Raw genomic sequence first — 21902 nt, 5'->3', positions numbered from 1 at the left:
CCTAATGCTGATAAAAGGGTGCTGGTTTGACACTCCTCCTGCTGAGTTGAAATCCTGCTTCACCTCACATAGCAAAGCGCAGTGTTAGAGGAGCCGCAGAAAGGCGTGCCATATATATATATATATATATATATATATATATATATATATATATATATATTTCCACCTCCATTTTCCAACAGGAATAAGAGAAAAGTGCTTCCCTCTCCATTTTGAACGGCCTTCCCTTTTCCACTAATGCCTGTGCCATGATCCTGTTCATTTGAAGTCTCACCATATGATAAATTAAGAATAATAAAACAAAACCCACATATGACCATTCCCAGTGTGAGAGCTGCCCAACTTCTCTTTTGGCCTCCTGTAAACTGCATTTTGCATGACTTCACAGTATGTACTGTAGGAATATTGTGTTTGATCTTGGAAGGCATTTCCCCACATCTGCTAGATTTACACGATGGCCTTCTGGCAGCCAGGAGGGGTGTGGAAAGAGCTCCAGCACGCAGCTGACTGTGAATGGAGACAACACACTGTGTGTCAGAAAGCAGATTAATGAGTAAATGATAAGGCTAAATATAAATATACATACATATACATGGGGTGTGAGTGTGTGTGTACACACACACACACACACACACACACACACACACACACCTTGATGGGGATAGATTGGAGAGAACCCAAAGTTTTTTTCAGATTTGTTGGATGTTAGGTGTCGTGGGATTTTTCAAGCCCAGTAAAATTCTGCCTGGCAAACAGGAATTCTCAGCTAATTGAGCAGGAGGAGGAAATATCACTCAACTGAGGGATGCTTAGTTGCTGGGCCCTCCAAGTCCATATTTACCCATCCCATGCCAACAGAACCTGTGCTCAGAAATGCCTTACTGCCATGATTTTTGTAACTTTCACAAAATGTTTCTTCCCTGCCCCATACTACATGAAGCATTACCAGAAATATCATTTCTCCCAACTATTTCTATGCAACCAAAATACCAAAAACGAAACCTGGAACCCTACGCCAGCCAGTAACCGGAGCTGATGATACTAGTAGAGTGGCTTAAAAATGGTGCTGGCAGGGAAGGAGTTTCTGCTTCAAATCACACATCAGCTACAAATTCAAAGTGGCCATAGGCAAGCCCTAGGGTTATATTCAACATAGCATTAAGGAGATTGCGTTTCTGCCTGCCTGCTGGAATGATCTCCCTTCTCCTCTCAGCACACTGGTCTGGAGGTTCTCCTGATGCACTGGAACAGATTTGGGGAGCTGCACTGGCTTCCACTCACACAATGGGTTAGCTCAACATGGCCCCAAATCACCTTACCCCAATTTGTCACATGCGGATTCTGGTCTGCCATTGAATGCTACCGCAATGGTTGCTGTGAAAGCACTTTGAACACACGAAATCATGACATAAATGTGAAGTGTTGTCATGAAAGCTTCACTTCATGACATCGGCCTGGCCCCGTGTTTGTCTGTGTATGTTGCAATGGGTCATGCGCACGCACACATACACACACAGATAGTGATCCAGCCTACCTAGCTAATATGCCAGTTCTTAACTTGCTGCAGCCACATTGGTGCCACTCTGCTTTCCTTTGGACCGCATCAGCAAGGCCAAGGAGGAGGTCTTCTTGTCTGGGCAGCACAAGATCTCCATACCTACTGCCCAGGCTTGTGCCCTGAGGAGGTCGCCAACTTCACTCCCAGAGGCACACTCCATTGTCTCTCAAGACAGACGCATGGCAACAGCTGACTTGGGGTTGTATCCCACGTTAGTAACACTCAAGAGTTGACCCATTAGGGTATTCTGTGGGTATTCTGCTGACATTTTAAAAATACAATGGTCCCTTCTTTCTTGCATTCACAGGTTCTGCCCACCCAACCGCCACTCCTTTCGGCCCTTCGCCTCATCACAGCAGTTTCCTGCCTACTAACCACTTGGCAGGTAGGTGTAAGTAAACTCTTTCACCTTTTATCTATAATGCTTTATATGTGTCTTGGCTTCCTGTGCATTAGCAATGTTTTATAAAAAAAATTGTATAGAAGCAGAGCAGGAGGTTTAGCCTCTACAATAAGGGCAATGCCTAAGCAACATTCCCCACAAGAAATCGGACGGGAGGGGGTGCTGTTTATATAAGAGAATCGGAAGAGACAGAAGTATCCTCTTAAGCTGCAATGATTTTCAGGCTGCCTTCAATATACATCTGAGAAAAGTTTCAGAGATAGCAGTTTTATGTCAAATCAGATTTATTTACCATTGGAAGATCCACCAGTGTTTCCAAGAAACCCAGAGAGGCAATTTCTGTCCTGCCAAAGCTGAAATACTTGGGTTGTGTGTCCTTTTCAACTGCAGAATCCTCCATAATAGTGTTACCAGTTATTATTTGCCAGGCAGTACAAGAGAGCCATGAGTTTTTTTCTTGGAAAAACTCAAATGTTTAAAGGACAGAAGAGAGAACAAGACGGGCATTGTATCTCCAACAGTACATGCAGGGCTGATAACAGGGATGAATCAGCTCAATTGTGCCATCTTCCAGTTTTTACAGGGCTGGGTAGGAAAAAAAGAAAACATTTGAAATCACCAAAGACAAATATTAGCTGGTGCTCAAATGGCTTTTCTGTGCTCCCTAGATTGTCCCCTGGAGGTTTGCTGAAGATCAGGGTGGGCAATGCAGGGACTGTGGACTGTACACAAGCTCCCAGAGCATGTTCTTCACTACACACCATGAACTAAAAACCAAAGAATTGCCTTGTCGGATTTGACCAAAAGGTCCTTTTAGCCTCTGGCCACTCAAGTATCTCTGAGAAGCTCACAAGCAGGACATGACAGGGATAGCCATATCTTATTGCTTTGTCTCCAGCATCAGGTTATCAGAGATATATTGCCTCTCAGTTTGGAGCTCCCTGTTTTTAACTCTCCTGGGCAGTAGCCATTGCTGCACCCAGTGCTATTTTTCTAGAAAAAGAGGTGCCGGAACTCACCCTGAACACCTCCCTTGTTCTCTTATAATGGCAGTGGTGCCCACCTGAGAGGTGCCACTGAAAAAAAGCCATGGCTGCACCCATCCTTGTATTAATTTGCCAAGTTAGAATTCTGATAATCTTCATCTTGATTTCTTTAAGACACTTTCTTGCCCTCATACTGGAAGAAGCAGATCTGAGCAAGTGATTTGAAGTTTGCGATAATGTTTTCAGTGCTGAGCAGGTCACCCATCTCTGTTATAGATAGAAACTCACACTTGTAGCTGTGTTGACTCATTCTGATTTGAGCTAGTGACCACATTGGTAAAAACTGCTAGCCAACACATGAGCCTTTTCCAGTTGTTACTAGTATGGGGCAGGCAATGGAGTACAGTAATTAACCCACACTGCTAGACCAATTAAACTAATCTGAGTCATCCAAAAATCTTCCCGGTCAGTCAGTCAGTGACCAGTCAGTTGGTTGCAGTCTCTCATGGAGTTTGCTGAGATGGTGTGAACTCAACTCCTAGATAATCCTTAAATTAAGCATAGTGTTTACATAATTCCATAATAGGATATTTACACATTATTAGAGCTCTCCATCTAGGGTTGACCAAGAGGTGCTACTATATTCATGCCCATAGTATGCCGTTGTGGGGAGTGGGGGTGGTATTGGGTGTCTGTGACTCTCACTCTTGTCCATGAGTAGCGTTTTATAACTTAAAAGAGTACTTAATCAGGAGTCCAGGTCATGGTGCCATTTTAGCTAGTAACTCATTAAAAGAAGAGGATACAACTCACATATTCTGCCTATTTGTTCTGCTAGAGCAAATAGTATGTTTTTGCCCATGGTTTCCTCTGAGGTCAAGCAGCCCTTTGCAGAGTTTTAGCAGCTCTCAGAACATGTGGGTTCCATAGGCAAAGGACAAGGAAAGCAAATAAAATATACAGTTAGATGAAAATAGCTAACATATTTCCAGGGAATGAGGTGTCAAATTAATGCAGTAACTCTTTGGTGTAGGAGTTCCTAGGTTATGTCAAATTTTAGCTTCATAGTTGGGCCTATATAGTGTAACGAAGGCTGTACTCCTAGACATGCTCACCTGGGAGCAAGTCCCTAGGGCTTGCTTTTGAGTAGATATGCATAAGATTTGTTAGCCTACATAATCCAAAGCAGAGGGGTAAAGAGAGAGGATCAGTATATGTATCAAAAAGCTACTTTATGCGTGCCTGAGTTTCTTGCATTGGCATCTCCTCCTATCTGTTTGCCACCTCCCCGCAAAAAAAATAATCACAACCACGTCAGAAATCAGCTTTCAGCTTTTCATTTTGTTGTTGCTATTCCAGGTGGATCGGGTATCAGCTTGGTAGCTGCGCCCATCAATTTTGGCTCCTGGGCTGTTAACTTTCAGCTTCCCTCTCGCTTGGCACGCACAGAGCTTAACTCCAGCACCTGTTTTGCAGAGCAAGTTCTCAAATCCCTTCTCCATTTTTAACACGCTGGGAATTTTCTGTGCAAAGAACCTTGCAGTGAGAAGGATCAGCTTAAAGTCTGGCCTAATCCTACTTGGATTCAGACCATTAAAATATATATATAAAGAGGGGGAGGGGAGAAAGGGGTGCATTTCATTCTCCAACATTCTTGGCTAAATGCCGGCTAAAACCCTGTTTGCCTTTCCAGATCCATTTAGCAGGTCAAGCACCTTCAGCGGCCTTGGGAACTTAGGCAGCAATGCCTTTGGAGGATTAGGCAGTCATACTCTGAGTAAGTACTGGCTGGGTTCTGTAGACAAACCTCCTCTCCAGAGAAACCACATGCTCCCATTGAAAGCAGCTGGTGGTAGTTTGTTTAAAATAGAGCAAAACCTTCATTTCCTAACCTCCATTCTCCTTTTGAGAACAAAACAAAACACTGCACCTAAGTGTTCCAGGTCTCTGTGGCAGGAGCTTTCCCATAATTTGTTCCCCCACCCAGTGGCAACCATACTTGGTTGCTTGCACTCTTATTTCCAGAGAAAACGGGCCAGTAAAACCTTAATCCCCTTAATCTTCTTCGCGTGTCTCAGAGCCCCTTCTCTCACTGTTTGTTAAAGGCATGAAGTCGCCACAAAGAGCCCTGAAAATGCCATCTTGGAGAGAGGACGTGCTAACTCTTTACCATATATGCGTCATCTTCTCTTTTTTTTAAGGGTTTATTCAAACACATCAAGCTCAGATCCAACAGGGAAAAAGAGCACAAAATGGGTGCTGTGACGCATTTCTCGGAGCTGAACACTTACGGTCCAGGAGCACCTTGAATAACACTAGTCATTTTATTTGGAGGCAGAAAAGATAATAGACAGCTAAATTCTCCTCCTCCTCCCAGTAATCAAGGTAGCCAGACGGCTTCTGCACTGGACTTTTCAGTTCTTTGAAACATCCATGTGAAGCACTGATTTTGCATCTGTTTCCCTGTTTCAGATCACAGCTAATGATTGGTGCTCATGCAGTGACTTTTTGTACTATTTATTTATTTCACAACATTTATATACCATTTGATTGTAATAAAACCTCAAAGTGGTTTTATTCACATGAATGAAAGTACAGGGAGAAAGTACATCAAGATGGGCTATTTATGTAGCTTTTTCAAGATACTTCTACAGGAAGCAATCACAGGAACATGGGAATCTGCTTATTGAAGTCCATCTATCTTAGTATTGTCTACACTGACTGACAGCAGCTCTCCAGGATCTCAAGACAGGATTGTTTTTCCAGCCTGACACGGAGATGCCAAAGATTTAACCTAGGACCTTTTGTATGGGAAGCATGTGTCCTGCAACTCAGTTTATGGCATTTCCATTGGCTAATCCAGTGCAATTTACTGCTTGATGCAATTATGTGCTGCACCAACAATTTGAGTCCTCCACCAACCCTTCAGGTGGATGTTTAGCAAAGCAGCAGGGAGAAGGTGAAATCTGCCGCCTTGTTGGCACTATGGGGTCTGCATTTATTCAGAGTCTTAAAATGGATTGTGGTAAATGGCTTGTTTACGCGCTATTAGGCATTGTGCAGGTTTCAAGGTGTACTTAGGACTGCTGAGACAAAGAAACAAGCAATGGTTGAGTCCCCCATTTTTTTTACACACTAAAACCTAGTGCTACTCAGATTCATCTCCATCCTTAGGCAACACTTCCATGTTCCTTGGGAGGTGGAAACTACAACTACTAATTGCATTGAGAGCAACATACAAAGATGGGCAAGGATATTTCAGTCTTACATATTTATGGCCTTCAAACTGTCTCTGTGCTCCAAAGAGCAAATCTGCATATTCCAAATTTAGATTGTAGTAGCACCTTGAGATACAAAGGTGATACAAGACGATTCACTAACCTGAACCAACCTTTCTGGACAGAGAGCCTGCTAGATTGGTATGCATTACACTGGAAGAAGGGAAGTTGGTGGGGGTGGGAAGAGTATTGTAACATGCATTGTCTCTTGCATAATGTATAAAATTGCTAGAAATTGTTGCTTTGTATTTAGTCAAAGATTCACAATGAAAAAAATGTGAATTTTAAACAATGTTGCATTATCTTGTACGCCTTGAAAGTGGCGCTCCATTATTTTTACACACCACAGAACTCAGTGCATTCTGGAGGTTGTTTTCAGAATTAAAAAGAGTACCCCCATTTTCTTTCTTTTTTAAAAAAAAGTTAGCTGCACGCAGAACACAGTTGCTGATGGGAGTTTTTGTAGAGGAGCATTGTTGGTGAACTAATCAGATTGACTGATTTATGCCCAAGGAGATTTGCTACATTCAAGCTCAGCCTGTTCATTCCCTAATCAAAGATCTCAACTCACTGCTTCCCACTGCAGGTGGCTGATCGTTTTTAACTAGCTGCATCCTCTTAGTTAATCTCAGTGGCTGTGGCAACAGTGCCAGTTGAGCCATGGATATCACAGCGGGGGAAACAGGGTGATTTGGGAGTCACCTCTTATCTTCAAAGCAAACGGCCTCATTACTTCCACAAAGTTACTCAGATCTGCAGTTAGCCTTTTTTCTGCAGAGACTTTAAACGGCTACTGTTTCATTCCACAGTTAATTACTGTTTTTTCAGTGTCTCTCTCTCTCCCTCTTTTTATATTATCCAGCCTTGAAAGGATAACTGAGCTCATAATTGGCACTTGTGCAGAACTTATTTGGGACAAAAAGTCTTTTGTTCGAAGAGGGGCACACAAAGAGAACTAACCTAGTCTTTTCCCCTTTCCTCCCGATTCTAGGTCACAATAGCATTTTTGCTCACAAAGAAGGACCCAACGTCCAGAGCTTCAACAACCCCCATGAGCCATGGAATAGGCTCCACCGGACGCCACCATCCTTCCCAACACCTCCGCAGTGGCCAAAGCCCGGCGACTCCGAGCGAAGCTCCTCTGTGACAAATCACGACAGAGACCGGGAGTCAGAGAAGAGAGAGATATCTTCAAGTAAAGAAGACAGAGATAAGGACAGGTGAGGAGGGGAGGCCACCTACGAGTGAAACATACCTCTCTGTAAACGGATATGTTCCACTTAGAGTGTTATTAAGCAGAACCACGTCAAAAATCTCATATGGTGTAATTAATAGTCAGGAGCCTGAATCCAACCTTTAAAGTGATGTGGAAGCATCATGGGGTGTATAGTTCGCATTTGCCAGGGGTGTGAGGCCTGTGAGTATTCCACTTGCTGCTGGACTTCAACTCCCATCATTCCCCAGGCAGCATGTCCCATGGGCATGGGAGCTGAGAGTCCAGTAAGAACTGGAGGGTGGCAGGTGATATACAACAACCTTTCCAATTGGCCAGTTCCCCTTGCTATCATATCGATCTAAAAGGAAACGTTTGGAGAACATAATGAAAAATTGCCCGATCTACACAGTGAGCTGCTGCAGGTAAAAATCAGGCAGTCACGTGGTGAGTTATTACAATAGTTTCACCACCATATACAGTAGCATGCTAACCGGCCCGTAAAGCAGGTGTAAAGGGAGGGGGAAAGGCGTGAGGATAGGAACTGGTGGAAGAAGAGACAGGTGAGCACAACTCAGCTCCTCCTGAAAGGTTTCTGGTCAGGAGAGTGAAGGTGGCAGTCTCCTGGGTGCTGCTGCAATGTTATCCTGCCAGGCCCTCCAGTAACTAAGGAGAGAGAGAGAGAGCTAGGATATCCTTTTATGCTCCACCTATGAAGGGAGCACCATTGGCCCAAATTGGCCCAAGGTTTATATGCCAGCCAACTTGCTTTTCATCCTTCTGATCAGGTCCCCTCCTGAAAGTCATCTGATCCCTGTGGAGCTGGGATCCCCGTGGAGCTGGGATCCCCATGCTTGTGGTGCCCGGGTTCAGCCTCCCCACTGTTCTTGCCTTCATCAACATCTGGTTGCTTCAGCAACTGGTGCCACCTTGGATACCGATTTGGCATTGCTGATACTATAGCCAACATTCGTCCCATGAGATCCATTAGGAAGCGTATGGTCAGCAGAGCCCAGACTTCCTATATGGCTTCTGAGGACTTAATTAGGCACTGCCCTTTGAGCCAACCTGTAGCAAAATCCTGGTGCTGGAACCCACTTGGCCCTGATTCACAGCATCACATAATTTGTATAGCTACCTAGTATGTGTTTTTAATGGAAAATTTGTGGGTTTCTGTGGCCCTTTTTTTCCTGCAAAATGTTGGGAACTTCTCTGGTTTCATAGAATTGTTAAGAGATGGAAGGGACCCCAAGGGTCATGCAGTCCAACCCACTACAATGTAAGAATCTCTTTGCCGGATGTGGGGCTCGAACCCGCAACCCATGCTTTTAATATCGTCTTAAAAGCATGAGTGTCAGTGATGTGACTGTGCCTTGATCTTTCTCAAAAGGAACCCAGCAAAACACAAAAATATTACTGGCAGAGTAAAGTTAAACAGATTTCATAATAACTCACCTGGCATATAGTTTTCATCATTCACTCTGATCACAGCAGTTGCGTTTCCTAAGGAAATTCAACTGCTGTGATCAGAGTGAATGATGAAAGTTAAATGCCAAATAAGAAAGGGTATTTGAGGATACATAGGTAAAGTTTCTGTGGTTCACCATCTGCTTGTTCAATACAGGATGTTCATGGATTGCTGGCATCACTTGATTAGTTAGAAGGCTTTAAAAAGCTCAAGGGTCTGTAAGAATTGGACAGAAGCAGTAGCCTAAGGGTGATTGGAAAAACCTCCAGGCCCAAATAGACAAACAAATAGCTATTAAATCTATCCAGAGTTGCATAGAGGACATTTTTTCCATGTTAATCTTTCTGAAAGCATCTGGCATTCAGCATTTCCAGACAATGTGACATATTTATTATTACATTTGTATCCCACCTGTCCTCCAAGGTGCTCCAGGTGGCATCAGCGGCTCTCCCCGCCCCCCTTTTTATCCTCACAACAACCCTGTGAAGTAGGTTCAGTTGAGAGGTTGTGACTGGTCTGAGGTTACTTTGTGAGTTTCATGGCTGAGTGGAAATTTGAACCACGGTCTGATGATGAAATGACGAATACTTTTGTTAAATAATGACGGTATTACCAAAGATGCATAAAAATAACACAAAATTGTTAGAAGATAGCAACATATTCACAATATGATATATTTTCCTGCAGGGACCTTTTGGATAAAAATAGGCATTCAAACAGATCCTCGCCAGCTTCAGCCCCAGTGACTCACCAGATTAGCAACCTCATTCGCAGCAACAGTCAGACCTCCAGTGATCTCACCAGGCAAGTTGGCCTCAGTGAAAGAGAAAGGCCTAAAGAACCGGAGAGAGATATTTCTGACCGGCTGAGAGATCCTCCTCCCATTGTGGAGCACAAGATCAAAGAGAGCCGCTCCCCAGTGAAAGAACCACCAAGCCATGAAAAAAGATCCTCAGAGGACAACACAAAGCCAGTAATCCAGTCTGTATCTCCCTATAGCAAACCTGCACTGAGCGAGAGTTTAAAACTCAGCAATCTAATGAACAAGGATATTGAAAGAAAGCCAGAGCTTCCAGCAGACCTTCAGAAGATCAAGAACGATATCAAGGTCAAAGAGGAGCGCAAGGAGGACAGTGACGTGTTGGTTGTGAGCTCAGAACCGTCGCAGCATTCCAGAACTGTTGAGCACCCACCACCACCTTCTTTGCATGGGTTACCATTGCCCCATACAATGGCAGCCACCATGCCCATCTCCATGGGCGCTGTCCATCAGATGAGCAATATGAATGTCCTGGATCGGAGCAGAATGATGACCCCTCTAATGGGCATGAATCCGTTGCCGGGAAGGGAGCGACTGCCCCATCCTGGGTTCTCCTGGGACCCCGTGAGGGACCCGTTGCGAGATGCCTACCGGAGCTTGGACCTGCACCGTCGGATGGACTTCCAGCTCCGCGCCGATCCCATCCATAGGTTCCCCACCGCCGCTGGGTTCTATGACCACGAGCGCTCTTACCGAGACAGAGAACCCCACGACTACAACCACGAGAATCTTCTTGAAGCGCGGCGTGAGCAGGAGCGACTCAGGCAAGCGGAGGAGAGAGAGAGGTTGCACTTACGGGAAGAACTTGAGCGTGCCAGGATGCATCACTTGCACTCGTCCCCTATTGAAAGCCACCTGGCCCATGTGCCATCTTTCATGCCTCATCTCAGTGGGATGCATTATCCCAGACTCAGCCCCTCGGCTGCCATGCACAATGGAATCTTGAATAGGAACCCACCAACAGCCGCTTTGAGTGCCCCGCCCCCTTTGGTACCAGCTAGTAGTACAAGACCATCCTCCCCCCGCCGGACTACGCCACTCACAAACTCTGAATCGAGAGACTATTCTCCTTCTAGGAACCCCAAAGAAGTAGAGGCACGATAGTCCCTAACAAACAAACAAACAAACAAACAGGATGAATTTTAAAACTCACCTGTAAATATAAAAGAGGGAGGGGGGGAAGAGACCTTTTAAAAATGCACTGCTGTAAACTTTTTTTTAACTGTAAAATTTGTAGAAATTAAGCACAGTTCCATAAATAATTGGGGAGCGGGAGGGTTATAGGTTACGAACCTTCCAAGCAAATGGTTGCTGAAAATTGAAATTTAATATATAGGTCTTTATTTCTTCGTTTTGTTTTTGCTTCTGTGCTGAGTTAAAATATTACCAGGTTTGTACATTTTTTCCCAAATGTGAGAAGCATTTTTAATGAATTTGTATTTTTTGTTAAATTTTGTGTGCTCTTTATTTACATAAAGAGCTTTTTTTTTTTAGTTTAAATTTTAATGGCCTCAGATCCTTAAGTAAATACAAAATACACACCCAGGGTTTCTGAAAGTATTATTTATGGAAATACTGTAGTTTTGTACAGTCCACTGTGAGGTTCCCAAATTGAGGCCACTCACTTTCTCTTGGTACTTTGGAACTGAAGTTACAGATATATATTAAAATAATAATAATAATAATAATGTACAAAATTGTTTGGTTTTGCCTTATATTATGGAGAAATGAAATTTTTTTTGACTTCTTGTTTTAAACAACAAAAAAGAAAACAATATGTAAATATTCTGTTAATATAAATGTACACCAATATTGAATTCTTAACATAGGTAGACTTTATAAAAAATGGTTTTTAGAACCACTCTCTGGTTATTTGTTAACATTATTCCAACGCATCATTGTCACTGTCTTTAAAAACAAAGAAAGAACCCCAACTATGGCACAAAACCTTCAACTATGCAAAATAACTTGGAGGCAGGTCCTGGTTGATGTGAGGGTAGGCAAAAAAGCATTTACAAAAATACACACATATACCCAGAAAAACCACCCCAAACGCATTCAATGTAAGCATGCAGCTTCGTAGGAAAAGGGCGATCGTTACCGGGAAGAGGAAACTTGTTCTACCGCAAAACAAACCCTACAGTGTTTATCTAAATCATAATTTCAATTTTTGTTTTGTGTGCATAACACACGGATGTTCAATAAACGTAAGGAAAAGATCCAGGTTATCTTATTACTGAAGTTTCTGCTACACAGACACAACTGATACAGCAATATGCGACAAATCCCTTTCTCTTGGCCCCACTTCCCTCCCCGCCGGAGAGTGGGGGAAGTGGGCTGCCTTCCTTTGTCAATGTCAGGTACGTGAGCAAGGAAGCACTCTCTCCTGTGGATCCCTATGGGTTTATAAAAATATGAGGCACTGGGGGAAAGAAGTCCAAAGGGTTAATTTAAGATACTTGACACGTTCACCTGTAGTTTTCAATGACCATAGTCAAATGCTTGTTTCCATGTGAGTTTGGCCTTGGACGTTTGGAGTTGTGTTGCTGCTGCTTTATTTGGCCACCATTTGATTTATAATATTACTTTTCGTATGTGAATTTTGCTATGGCTCAGTTCAACGGAGCATATACAGAATCCCTTTTTTCAAAAAAAGCTGCAGTCCCTCAAATTTTTCATTTGCAGGAAAGGCAGAGCAGGGAGATAGAACCCCCAAGTGGAAAACTTTAGACTTTGCTTAGAAAGGCTCTGCACAGATTTGGATCAGAGAAGGAAAGTACATATGCAGCCCCTAGTTGTATTTACACCAGACCAGACCCCTCATCCTGCTAAGGATATATATGGGCATTGTGCCCCTTCCTTCCTTCCTTCCTTCCTTCCAAATATATATATATCCAGTATTCACATTTTTATATTCTGGATTTCTGCTTTCTAGTTAATTCAAACATCTGCTGATGTTTTCTTCTCTTGACTCTGTATTTCCTTTCCTTTCCTTCCTCCCTACCCCCACCCGGCAAATATCCTTTTCCCTGCCTTGTAATTTTAAACATTTGGTTTCTTTGTAGATCATTGAAGATAAATACAACATTGATTTTGGATGAAAAAGGTAGTTAAGTGTTTGTGTGTCAGATCTAGTCAGAGCGACTGCCGGGAGGGAGAGGGAGATAAATGGTTTATTGATGAACGTGCTCAGCCTATTAACGCCACTAAACCTTTGGCGAATTTGGACCGTTAAAGAGTCATGTGGCTCAGCTGAGCATCTGCTGGTTCTTCGCTTGCAGTCTCCCTGGTTCAAAGATGCTCATGGCCCATGTTGCATGTGGGAGAGTCATGGAATCTTGGCAGAGTTTTATGTGCTACATGGTGTACCACGCTACACACAAACTGAACAGGTGGGGAGGCACAAAAATCATGTACCCGTCCCCGTTCACCTAAGCACAAGTTTCCAATGAATAGCTAGTTTTGTGGGAGAGGGGGTGGAAGGGGGCAATTAATCTTAAGTCCCCTCCCACCAAAAAAAATATTCAGACACAACCAGATTGTATGGACTTCCAGCTGCTGACCCCCTCCTAAAGGACATCTAAGAGTAGCCTCACTTGTTATGCAGTTGTATTCAGACTGGAGTGTGGGGTGAGAGTTAACTTGTCCTACAATTCCATTTGGTCTAATTTGTGAAGTAGATAAAATTGGGAGGAGGTATGGCAAGAGACAGACACTAACAGCGGTGAACTATAATATACACCATGTCCAGCCACCTTCTCTACAGTTCTTTTCGTAGGCATTTGCTCTGTGTTTGCGTTATTACCCTCTGCAAAGAGAGACGTGCAGGGTTCTCACAAAAAGAGGGTGGCAGTTTTTTAAAGGGGTGGGGTAGCGTTTTGTTTTTTTGCAGGCTGAGCAATTCTGCATCTGGAATCCGCTTAGTTTTTTTGCCCAAGAAAATCCTGAAGGAAATCAGAGAAACTTCAAAGGACATTGCCCCTGCTGAGTTCACAACCCCGTAAAGCTGCCACGATCAATATTTTATCAGCAATACGCCGTTTTCTAGCAACACACTGTGTTACAAGGAAGAGAGGGGCTGCGTGTGTCTGTGTGGAAATGACAAGGTGAAATTACAGACTACCATTTCAGAACATAATGGAAAATCCAAACTGTGGTTTGAGGCCTTAACTGATGCAAGGAGGGGGGGGGAGTGGGCAGAAGTGAGAGAAAGAGAGCAGGAGGGGCAAACATCCCTGTAAAAAAATAAACCATCAAAGCCACATGCAAGCTTAAGAAAAGGAGTTACCTTCTGTTACTTCTGGCACCTGCTGTTGAAAGAGCACTTAAAAGTAATCTGTGCAGACTGATCCTTTAACATGTGCTGGCAAAGCTGCGAGTGAGGTCACCTTACAAGAGTCTCCTCCCTCGGGCTTACACAGTTATCCCCTCCTTTGCTGTACTTTAACTAAAACATGTATCACGGGATTCAAGATACGTGCAATTTGAGGCCCACTGGTAGACAGTTTGTTTATGTATCTGGGTGCAATCTTGTTTTCATTTTGTGTTCATTTACTGGCACTTCCGCGAGGGCCATTTTGACTTTCAAGAGCTGTGGCAAAACTCTCACCAAACAGCCCCTGACCGGAGCCAGCCCCAGAGTAATGAGCACTGGAATAACTTGTGAAATAGGACACGAATGCCACCTTGCTAATTATTTATCAGTTCGTCTCTGTTAGCAGTGAGGTTGCCAACTGGCTGGGCACAGATTGCCCTGCCTGGCTTTTCAGTTCGCCTGGGTTAGCTACTGGATCCACCTGCCAAAGCCAATTAGCTGAGTCAGCCTGTTTGCTTGTGCTCAGGCAGCGCAGATCTCTTTGCCACAAAGGCACCTCCAAGTACTCCTTCCTCTACCAAACAGATAACCAACTCTGTGGTGGTGCAGCTGCCCCACCTCAGACCCTGTTGCCTGCTGGAAAACTTGCTGCTAAATCAGAGTTCCTAGCAGGGTCTGCGAATGACCATTTTCCAGCAAAAAGTTGGAAGCAGTGGCTGGCCCCCTTTCCTGGGTAATGGAACGCTGTCACCCAGTGGGGCGTGAGTGCCATCTTTTCCTGCAGAAGGGCCGCGTGGTCCCTTTCAGTTTTTTTCTGTTGTTCTCGCGTTGCTGGCTGAAACATTTGATCCTTCGGAGCACTTTGCAGGAGATGACAGGGAAAGGTTGGCTTTTCACCAGCTGCGCCCAGGAGCTCTATTACTGTGGTGGCGAGCAGCCGACATCCTGACAAGTGACACAAGGATTACTCCTCCAACAAGAAGCAGCTGGAGCAGCAGCTCCTGGAGAAATCCCGATGCCCAGCTGTCAACACCCTGGCTCTACACACACACACACACACACACACACACACACACACATATAATATCTCTTCCCAAGGGAAGACAAGGAGCAGTCACAGGAGACAACAGCATATATATATATATATATATATATATATATATATATATTTGGGGTAGGCAGCTACACTTCACATTTCATTTCAGTCAGGCACATTTTACTACAGGCACATGCTAACTAGATCTCCCAAGTGCCAGACTGTGTTTTACAACAGGAGGAGGGAGATTTGCATGGCACCTAGGCGGCGGCAGCGGCGAGGGGACGACAATACAAGCTCCCTCCTACCACCACCAGCCCTACCCCACAGGGGAGCCTCAAGGCAGGGGAACTGTGAGGTACTAATCGTAAGGTTGCCATATGTCCAGAACTGCCCAGACATAGCCAGGATTAGGCCATCAGAAATGGTGTCTGGGGCCAAAAATGCTGAAATGTCCGGGGGGGGGGGAGAGCTCAACAACTCCTGATTTTCATTTTCACTTTTTGAAATACGGCAACCCTAACTGAGTTCCACATGCAGATCATAGAATCATACAGTTGGAAGAGACCACAAGGGCCATCGAGTCCAACCCCCTGCCAAGCAGGAAACACCATTAGAGCACTCCTGACATATGGTTGTCAAGCCTCTGCTTAAAGACCTCCAAAGAAGGAGACTCCACCACACTCCTTGGCAGCAAATTCCACTGTCAAACAGCTCTTACTGTCAGGAAGTTCTTCCTAATGTTTAGGTGGAATCTTCTTTCTTGTAGTTTGGATCCATTGCTCCGTGTCCGCTTCTCTGGAGCAGCAGAAAACAACCTTTCTCCCTCCTCTATGTGACATCCTTTTATATATTTGAACATGGCTATCATATCACCCCTTAACCTCCTCTTCTCCAGGCTAAACATGCCCAGCTCCCTTAGCCGTTCCTCATAAGGCATCGTTTCCAGGCCTTTGACCATTTTGGTTGCCCTCCTCTGGACACGTTCCAGTTTGTCAGTGTCCTTCTTGAACTGTGGCGCCCAGAACTGGACACAGTACTCCAGGTGAGGTCTGACCAGAGCAGAATACAGTGGCACTATTACTTCCCTTGATCTAGATGCTATACTCCTATTGATGCAGCCCAGAATTGCATTGGCTTTTTTAGCTGCCGCGTCACACTGTTGGCTCATGTCAAGTTTGTGGTCAACCAAGACTCCTAGATCCTTTTCACATGTACTGCTCTCAAGCCAGGTGTCACCCATCTTGTATTTGTGCCTCTCATTTTTTTTGCCCAAGTGCAATACTTTACATTTCTCCCTGTTAAAATTCACCTTGTTTGTTTTTGCCCAGTTCTCTAATCTGATGAATGTAGTGGTTCAAAGTAGAAGGGTAATGTGGAAAAAAATCCCCAAGAATCCCAGAACTACGATATTAGATTAGATTAGATTAGAACAGAATAGGTGTTGGAAGTGACCCTGAGAATCATCTAGTCCAACCCCCTGCAATGTAAGAATTTGCAGCTGTCCCTTATGGAGATCAAACCTGCAACACTTGTGTTAGCACCACGCTCTACCCAATTGAGCTATCTAGCTGATACAGAATTGTAGACTTGGAAGGGACCCTGAGGATCATCCAGTCTGACCCCCTGCGATGCCGGGATATGCAGTTGTCCCATACTGGGATTGAACCTGCAACCTTGGTGTTATCAGCACCATTCTCTACTAACCAGCTGAGCTATCCAGGCTCACCCTTTACAGGCTTGCCTTCTACAAGAAGGGTGTGGTAAAAAAAATTCAAAGGATATAGGAAGCTGGCTTATAGAGTCAGACCACTGGTTTCTCCCTCCTCTCCTCCTCCTCCTCCCACCCCCCAAGCTCATTACACTGTCTGGGAGCATCTTTCCAAGGTTTCAGACAAGGGACCATCATGCAGCCCTACCTGGATATGTCGGGGATTGAACTTGGGACCTTCTGCCTGCAAAGCAGATGCTCTGCCACTGAGCTATATGATCCCTTTCCCCTACAGCCCTTTCGCGGGCAGCTTCAAATGGTACAGTCTTGATCACTCTACAACATGCTTCACCTGCTCAGGTGGCGGCTCAACAGCCAGAGAGGACACATGCACCTAGGCATCTGAAATCCATATCCAAGCTTTGTTTGTGGCCCACACTGTCAAAGACACGTGCACAAAAAGCCATTAAAATTATAGCCACCTCACTTGGCAGGCCGACAAAAGCTTCCGCATTAGCTCACGCAGCCTCTCCCCCCCCCCCCAAAAAAAGAGCCTGCACCTCTGCACTCGCACTAATAATGGATTGGTTTAATGGGCTGCCAAACCAGAGAGCAGCCAAAACTAACAAAAGTTTATGATCCTGTGGTCTCATTTACAACAGGATAATGCAGCAATAATTTACTCGATACTTGAGTGGAGAGAGAAAAGTTATGGTCATCACATTATTTATATGTATTTTTAAAAATACTTTTAATGGGAAAAACACTGATGAGCCTTTTGGCCCATTAACTCCCACCATTGTTTCAAGCGACACAGCTGTCAGCTCAACAGGGTGCCCCCCGCTCCCAGTGCCTGCGCTGTAGAAACAATGGCTTAGAATATAACACCAGAAAAGCTTTATGGAGTGGGGGAGGAGAGGAGGGCCGTGTTAAGATTCCACAACCATAGAGAAAAATGGCTGAATATATATGGGAAGCAACATACTTGAAGAGAGACCACCACCACGCATGGGTACTGCACCCAGCAAGACCCACTAAAATAAACATCCTAATGAGCCAGGTGCTGTGAATATGGTGGAAACAAGGGCAGAGCCAGTCCCCAAAAGAGCTACATGGTGGTATTGCATGCAACAACAAAACCGACAGGTAAGTTTGAGGGAATTGCAAATTGCTAACAAAAGCAACAATAAAAATGCTTCCATCAAGGGTAGGGTAAAAATTCAATCCAGTTCACTTTTTAATCCAAACCTCCCTAATCCTCAATTTCTGTAACAATTTTGGAACTGTATCACAGCCTTCGTTTGAAATTTGCACTTCTCTGAATTTTGTGATGTAGCTCTCTAGTACCAAATGCATATACCTCCGGTTACAAATGGGATCTGTTCCGGAGGCCCGGCCGCATCCCAAAAATTTGGTAACCGGAGGACCGCTTCTGTGCATGCGCAAGCAGCAAGCCCACTTCCGGGTTTGCCGCGACTGTAACCCAAAGATTCCGTAACCTGGAGATTGCGCAACACGAGGTACCACTGTATAGGAATGGTGAAGCACACACTCAAATGCATGTATTTGTGAAAATAACATACAAAAACACACTGAGAAATTGCTTTGCAAAAGTGTGTACAGTGGTACCTTGGGTTAAGTACTTAATTTGTTCTGGAGGTCTGTTCTTAACCTGAAACTGTTCTTAACCTGAAGCACCACTTTAGCTAATGGGGCCTCCTGCTGCCGCCTCGCTGCCGGAGCACGATTTCTGTTCTCATCCTGAAGCAAAGTTCTTAACCTGAAGCACTATTTCTGGGTTAGCGGAGTCTGTAACCTGAAGTGTATGTAACCCGAGGTACCACTGTATGTTGGTCAAATTTGCACACACAAAAATGTGTATGTTAGGAGAAAGTCATGCTAAAAAGCTGGTGAGTTTTTGTCAGGTGTTTTCGAAGAAAAAAAAAGGAACAAGATGATGTGGAATTGTAGAGAGATTAATTTAAGATTGGGGAAAATGAGGGTCGGAGAATGACAGATTCACCCATCCCTAATAGTGATTGAGATGCACTCCCACACATTCCTTCTTGAATACTGGGAAGCATGATGAGAGGAAGCAGAACGCAAAGCTTCATCATGACATTATTTACACACAGAGAGTGCTATTCCAGCTCAAGAAAGAAAGAGAAATGTGTGTTGCTTTTCTCCCCCCCTTTTGGAAAGCTGTGCTGGTGTGTCTGCAGACTGTTAGAGCCTACTGGAACAGACAGCAGCTGCCTGAAGCCTCCCTCATCAGATGTTTCCCTTCATTCTGCTGTGGTTTTTTTAAAAAAGAAAAATACAAGGCTGTTGTACTTTTTAAACAAAGGAAAACACTTCTGCACAAGTGCTTTGGAGAACACTGCTCAGAGGTCATCTCCCAGAGCTGTAAATTCATTAGTCTTGTCTCCTTGCAAGAGAAAATACTCCACCATTCCCCTTCCCTTTTGGCCCTTCTTCTTCCCTAATTAAAATCAAAATTATTTCCTCACCAAAAAGGCCATTCCACATTCATTCATCTCCATTCTTTTTTCTGTTTGGATAAGCCATGCTACAGTATGCCAAAGGTGCCACACAAACTCTTTAAATGGCCACACTGTGTATTATCACTATTGACGCAGAGGAGTGGTTTGAGGCACCAGCTAGGGAACCCTCCCCCCCCCCCCCCGCCAAGGGAAGATGGCTCAGAGCCTGGGGGTTGGTGGTGGGACAATGATGAGTGGTTCAGAGAATGAAGGAGGAGCAAACTGGGAGGAGGAGGTGTCAGAAGGAGACGAGGCAACAGGGTTTAGTGAGCAGGAAGAGGCAGTGGCAGAAGGCAGTCCAGAATTAGAGGAAGAAGTGGAGGCTGGAGAGGAGCCCTCTCTCCGATTCCCCCATCTGCCCGCCTTTATCCCTGGTGTTGTGCTTAAATGCTTCCCCCTCAACTGAGCTGTTTCTCCCCCTGCTGCTGGGTCCTTCTCCAGCATCATCTAGGAGCCTCCCCTTCGCCTCTCGCTCCGATGTCAGTTCCCTGACACATCACTACTGGGAAAACCATGGTTTTAACTATACGGACCTTTGTTGGTAAGGTAATGTCTCTGCTTTTTAAGATACTGTCTAGGTTTGCCATCGCCTTTCTCCCAAGGAGCAGGCATCTTTTAATTTCGTGACTGCTGTCACCATCTGCAGTGATCATGGAGCCCAAGAAAGTAAAATCTCTCACTGCCTCCATTTCTTCCCCTTCTATTTGCCAGGAGGTCCCTTTTCCAACCCGGGAAATTGTGGCTGTCCCATCAGCCAGCCCTCAGGTCTGCAGCTGCTGTTGCTGAATGCCAGGTTAGCTCTGAGTAAGACCTCTCATATCCACTATCTGATTATGGATGCGGAGAGGCTGATCTGGTCTGTATCACTGAGACTTGGGCAGGTGAGCAGGGTGGAGCTGGTCTCACCCAGCTGTGCCCACCTGGGTACTCGGTGCAGCATCAGGACAGACTTGAGGGTCAGGGAAGGGGAGTTGTGGAATCTAGAGTGTGTGTTCCTGGTGTTGGGCAATTGGGACATATTAGGTATTCTGCTGGTTTAGCGCCTACCTCACTGCTCAGCAGTCTCCCTGCCTGAGCTGACAGAGCTGGTCTCAGAAGCAATGTTAAGGACTCCCAGACTGCTGGTTTGGGGGGACTTCAGTTTGTTGGCTCTGAGCCTGATTGGAGGTTGCCCAGCACACACAGCGCAAAAACTCTGAGGCTTGTTTTGATTTTTAAAAGGGGGCTTATCTTATTCAGAATAGCCAGGACAGGATAAGCAGGTCTTATCTTATCACTGCCTGTATTGATGTCAAGGTTTAAAAAGAGCTTGGGGTTCTGCTACATGGAGCAGAACACCTACACCGATAAATACTGATAAGGCAGCCCTAAACAGCATATTCCTTCTCTGCAAGATAGACACGATTCAGAACAGTATCCATCGTGAAATTCTACCAGATTCTCACTCTCTCTCTCTCTCTCTCTCTCACACACACACACACACCTCTACCTCTCCCCCTTTGCTTCAGCTAATTTGCTTCATCTATTCAGGCTGCTGCAGCTTTCGCCAAGTATTGAGATGGACACTGAACACTCGGCAAACAGCCACATATACCAGTCAAGCAACCAAATTTTGCATCGAGTCCGCAAACTGTTACAGAAGTGAACTTGCTGCTTTGCCACGTTGACGAAGGTGAGAAAGGAAAGGAAAATCTCAAAATCTCGGATACAAATATTAGAACAATCTGGGATGCCAGCAAAGTGTAGGTTGAAATTACATACAGCAAAGTGCAAGAAAGAAAATTATATGAGAGAGGAAGCTAGAAGAAATAAGAAAAGAAATAGAAAAGAAATAGCAATTAAAACAGAGAAAGGAAGAAATGCAAATTGATAAAATAAAGGAAGGCGGAAAAAATATAGATAATACAGAAGAAATAAACACATGTTTTATATAGCACTTCAATAATTTACATACAGTGGGAAAGGAAACAGAGGAAGATGTTATAAATTATTTACAGGACAAATGGCTACCCAAGATTGGGAAAGAAAAAATAGAGTATTTAAATGCGCCAATATCTTCGCATGAACTGCACGAAGCAATCTCAAAAGCAAAATAAGGCAAAGCACCGGGCCCAGATGGGCTCACGGTAATGCATTACAAAAAAATGGAGGAGGCGATAGCAACCCCTATGAAATCACTTATAAATAGCATTATAGCAGAAGGGAAAACCCCTGAGTCGTGGAATTTGGCACATATTATCATAATACCAAAGCAAGACAAAAATAAAGAAAATATTAATAACTATAGACCTATATCCCTACTCAACAATGACTACAAAATATATGCCGATATTCTGGCCCAAAGATTGAGAATAGTTTTGAACAAATATATTAATCAAGATCAAGTAGGTTTCCTACCAGGGAGGAAGATGTGTGACAATGTAAGACTAGTGGTTGATTTGATCGAATACCTAGACATGAATCCAGGGAAAACAGCAGCTTTTGTATTTATTGATGCTGAGAAAGCTTTTGATAACGTATCCTGGAGATTTCTTGAGAAAATATTGGAAAGATTAGAGCTGTGAATATTAA

The 21902-nt window shown here is 44.3% G+C and overlaps 1 protein-coding gene across 12 annotated transcripts in view; it reads left to right on the top strand.

Annotated features, from left to right (window-relative positions):
• The window catches only part of FBRSL1 (fibrosin like 1), a 779020-nt gene extending 767075 nt beyond the window's left edge, over nucleotides 1–11945 (top strand). For 10 of the 12 annotated variants that reach the window (XM_080985049.1, XM_080985048.1, XM_080985053.1 and 7 more), the window contains 4 exons: nucleotides 1866–1949; nucleotides 4641–4724; nucleotides 7217–7445; nucleotides 9594–11945. In XM_080985049.1, coding sequence (XP_080841175.1) covers nucleotides 1866–1949; nucleotides 4641–4724; nucleotides 7217–7445; nucleotides 9594–10830 — 1634 coding nt within the window. In that variant the 3' untranslated portion in view covers nucleotides 10831–11945. The remainder of the gene's footprint in view (nucleotides 1–1865; nucleotides 1950–4640; nucleotides 4725–7216; nucleotides 7446–9593) is intronic. The other 2 variants (XM_080985047.1, XM_080985057.1) reach the window with 2 other exon arrangements.
• Nucleotides 11946–21902: the final 9957 nt, after the last annotated feature.

This window comes from Podarcis pityusensis (assembly GCF_964106645.2).
Source record: "Podarcis pityusensis genome assembly, chromosome: 16".
Lineage (NCBI taxonomy): Eukaryota > Metazoa > Chordata > Lepidosauria > Squamata > Lacertidae > Podarcis > Podarcis pityusensis.
This window is presented reverse-complemented; position numbering and strand designations above follow the sequence as displayed.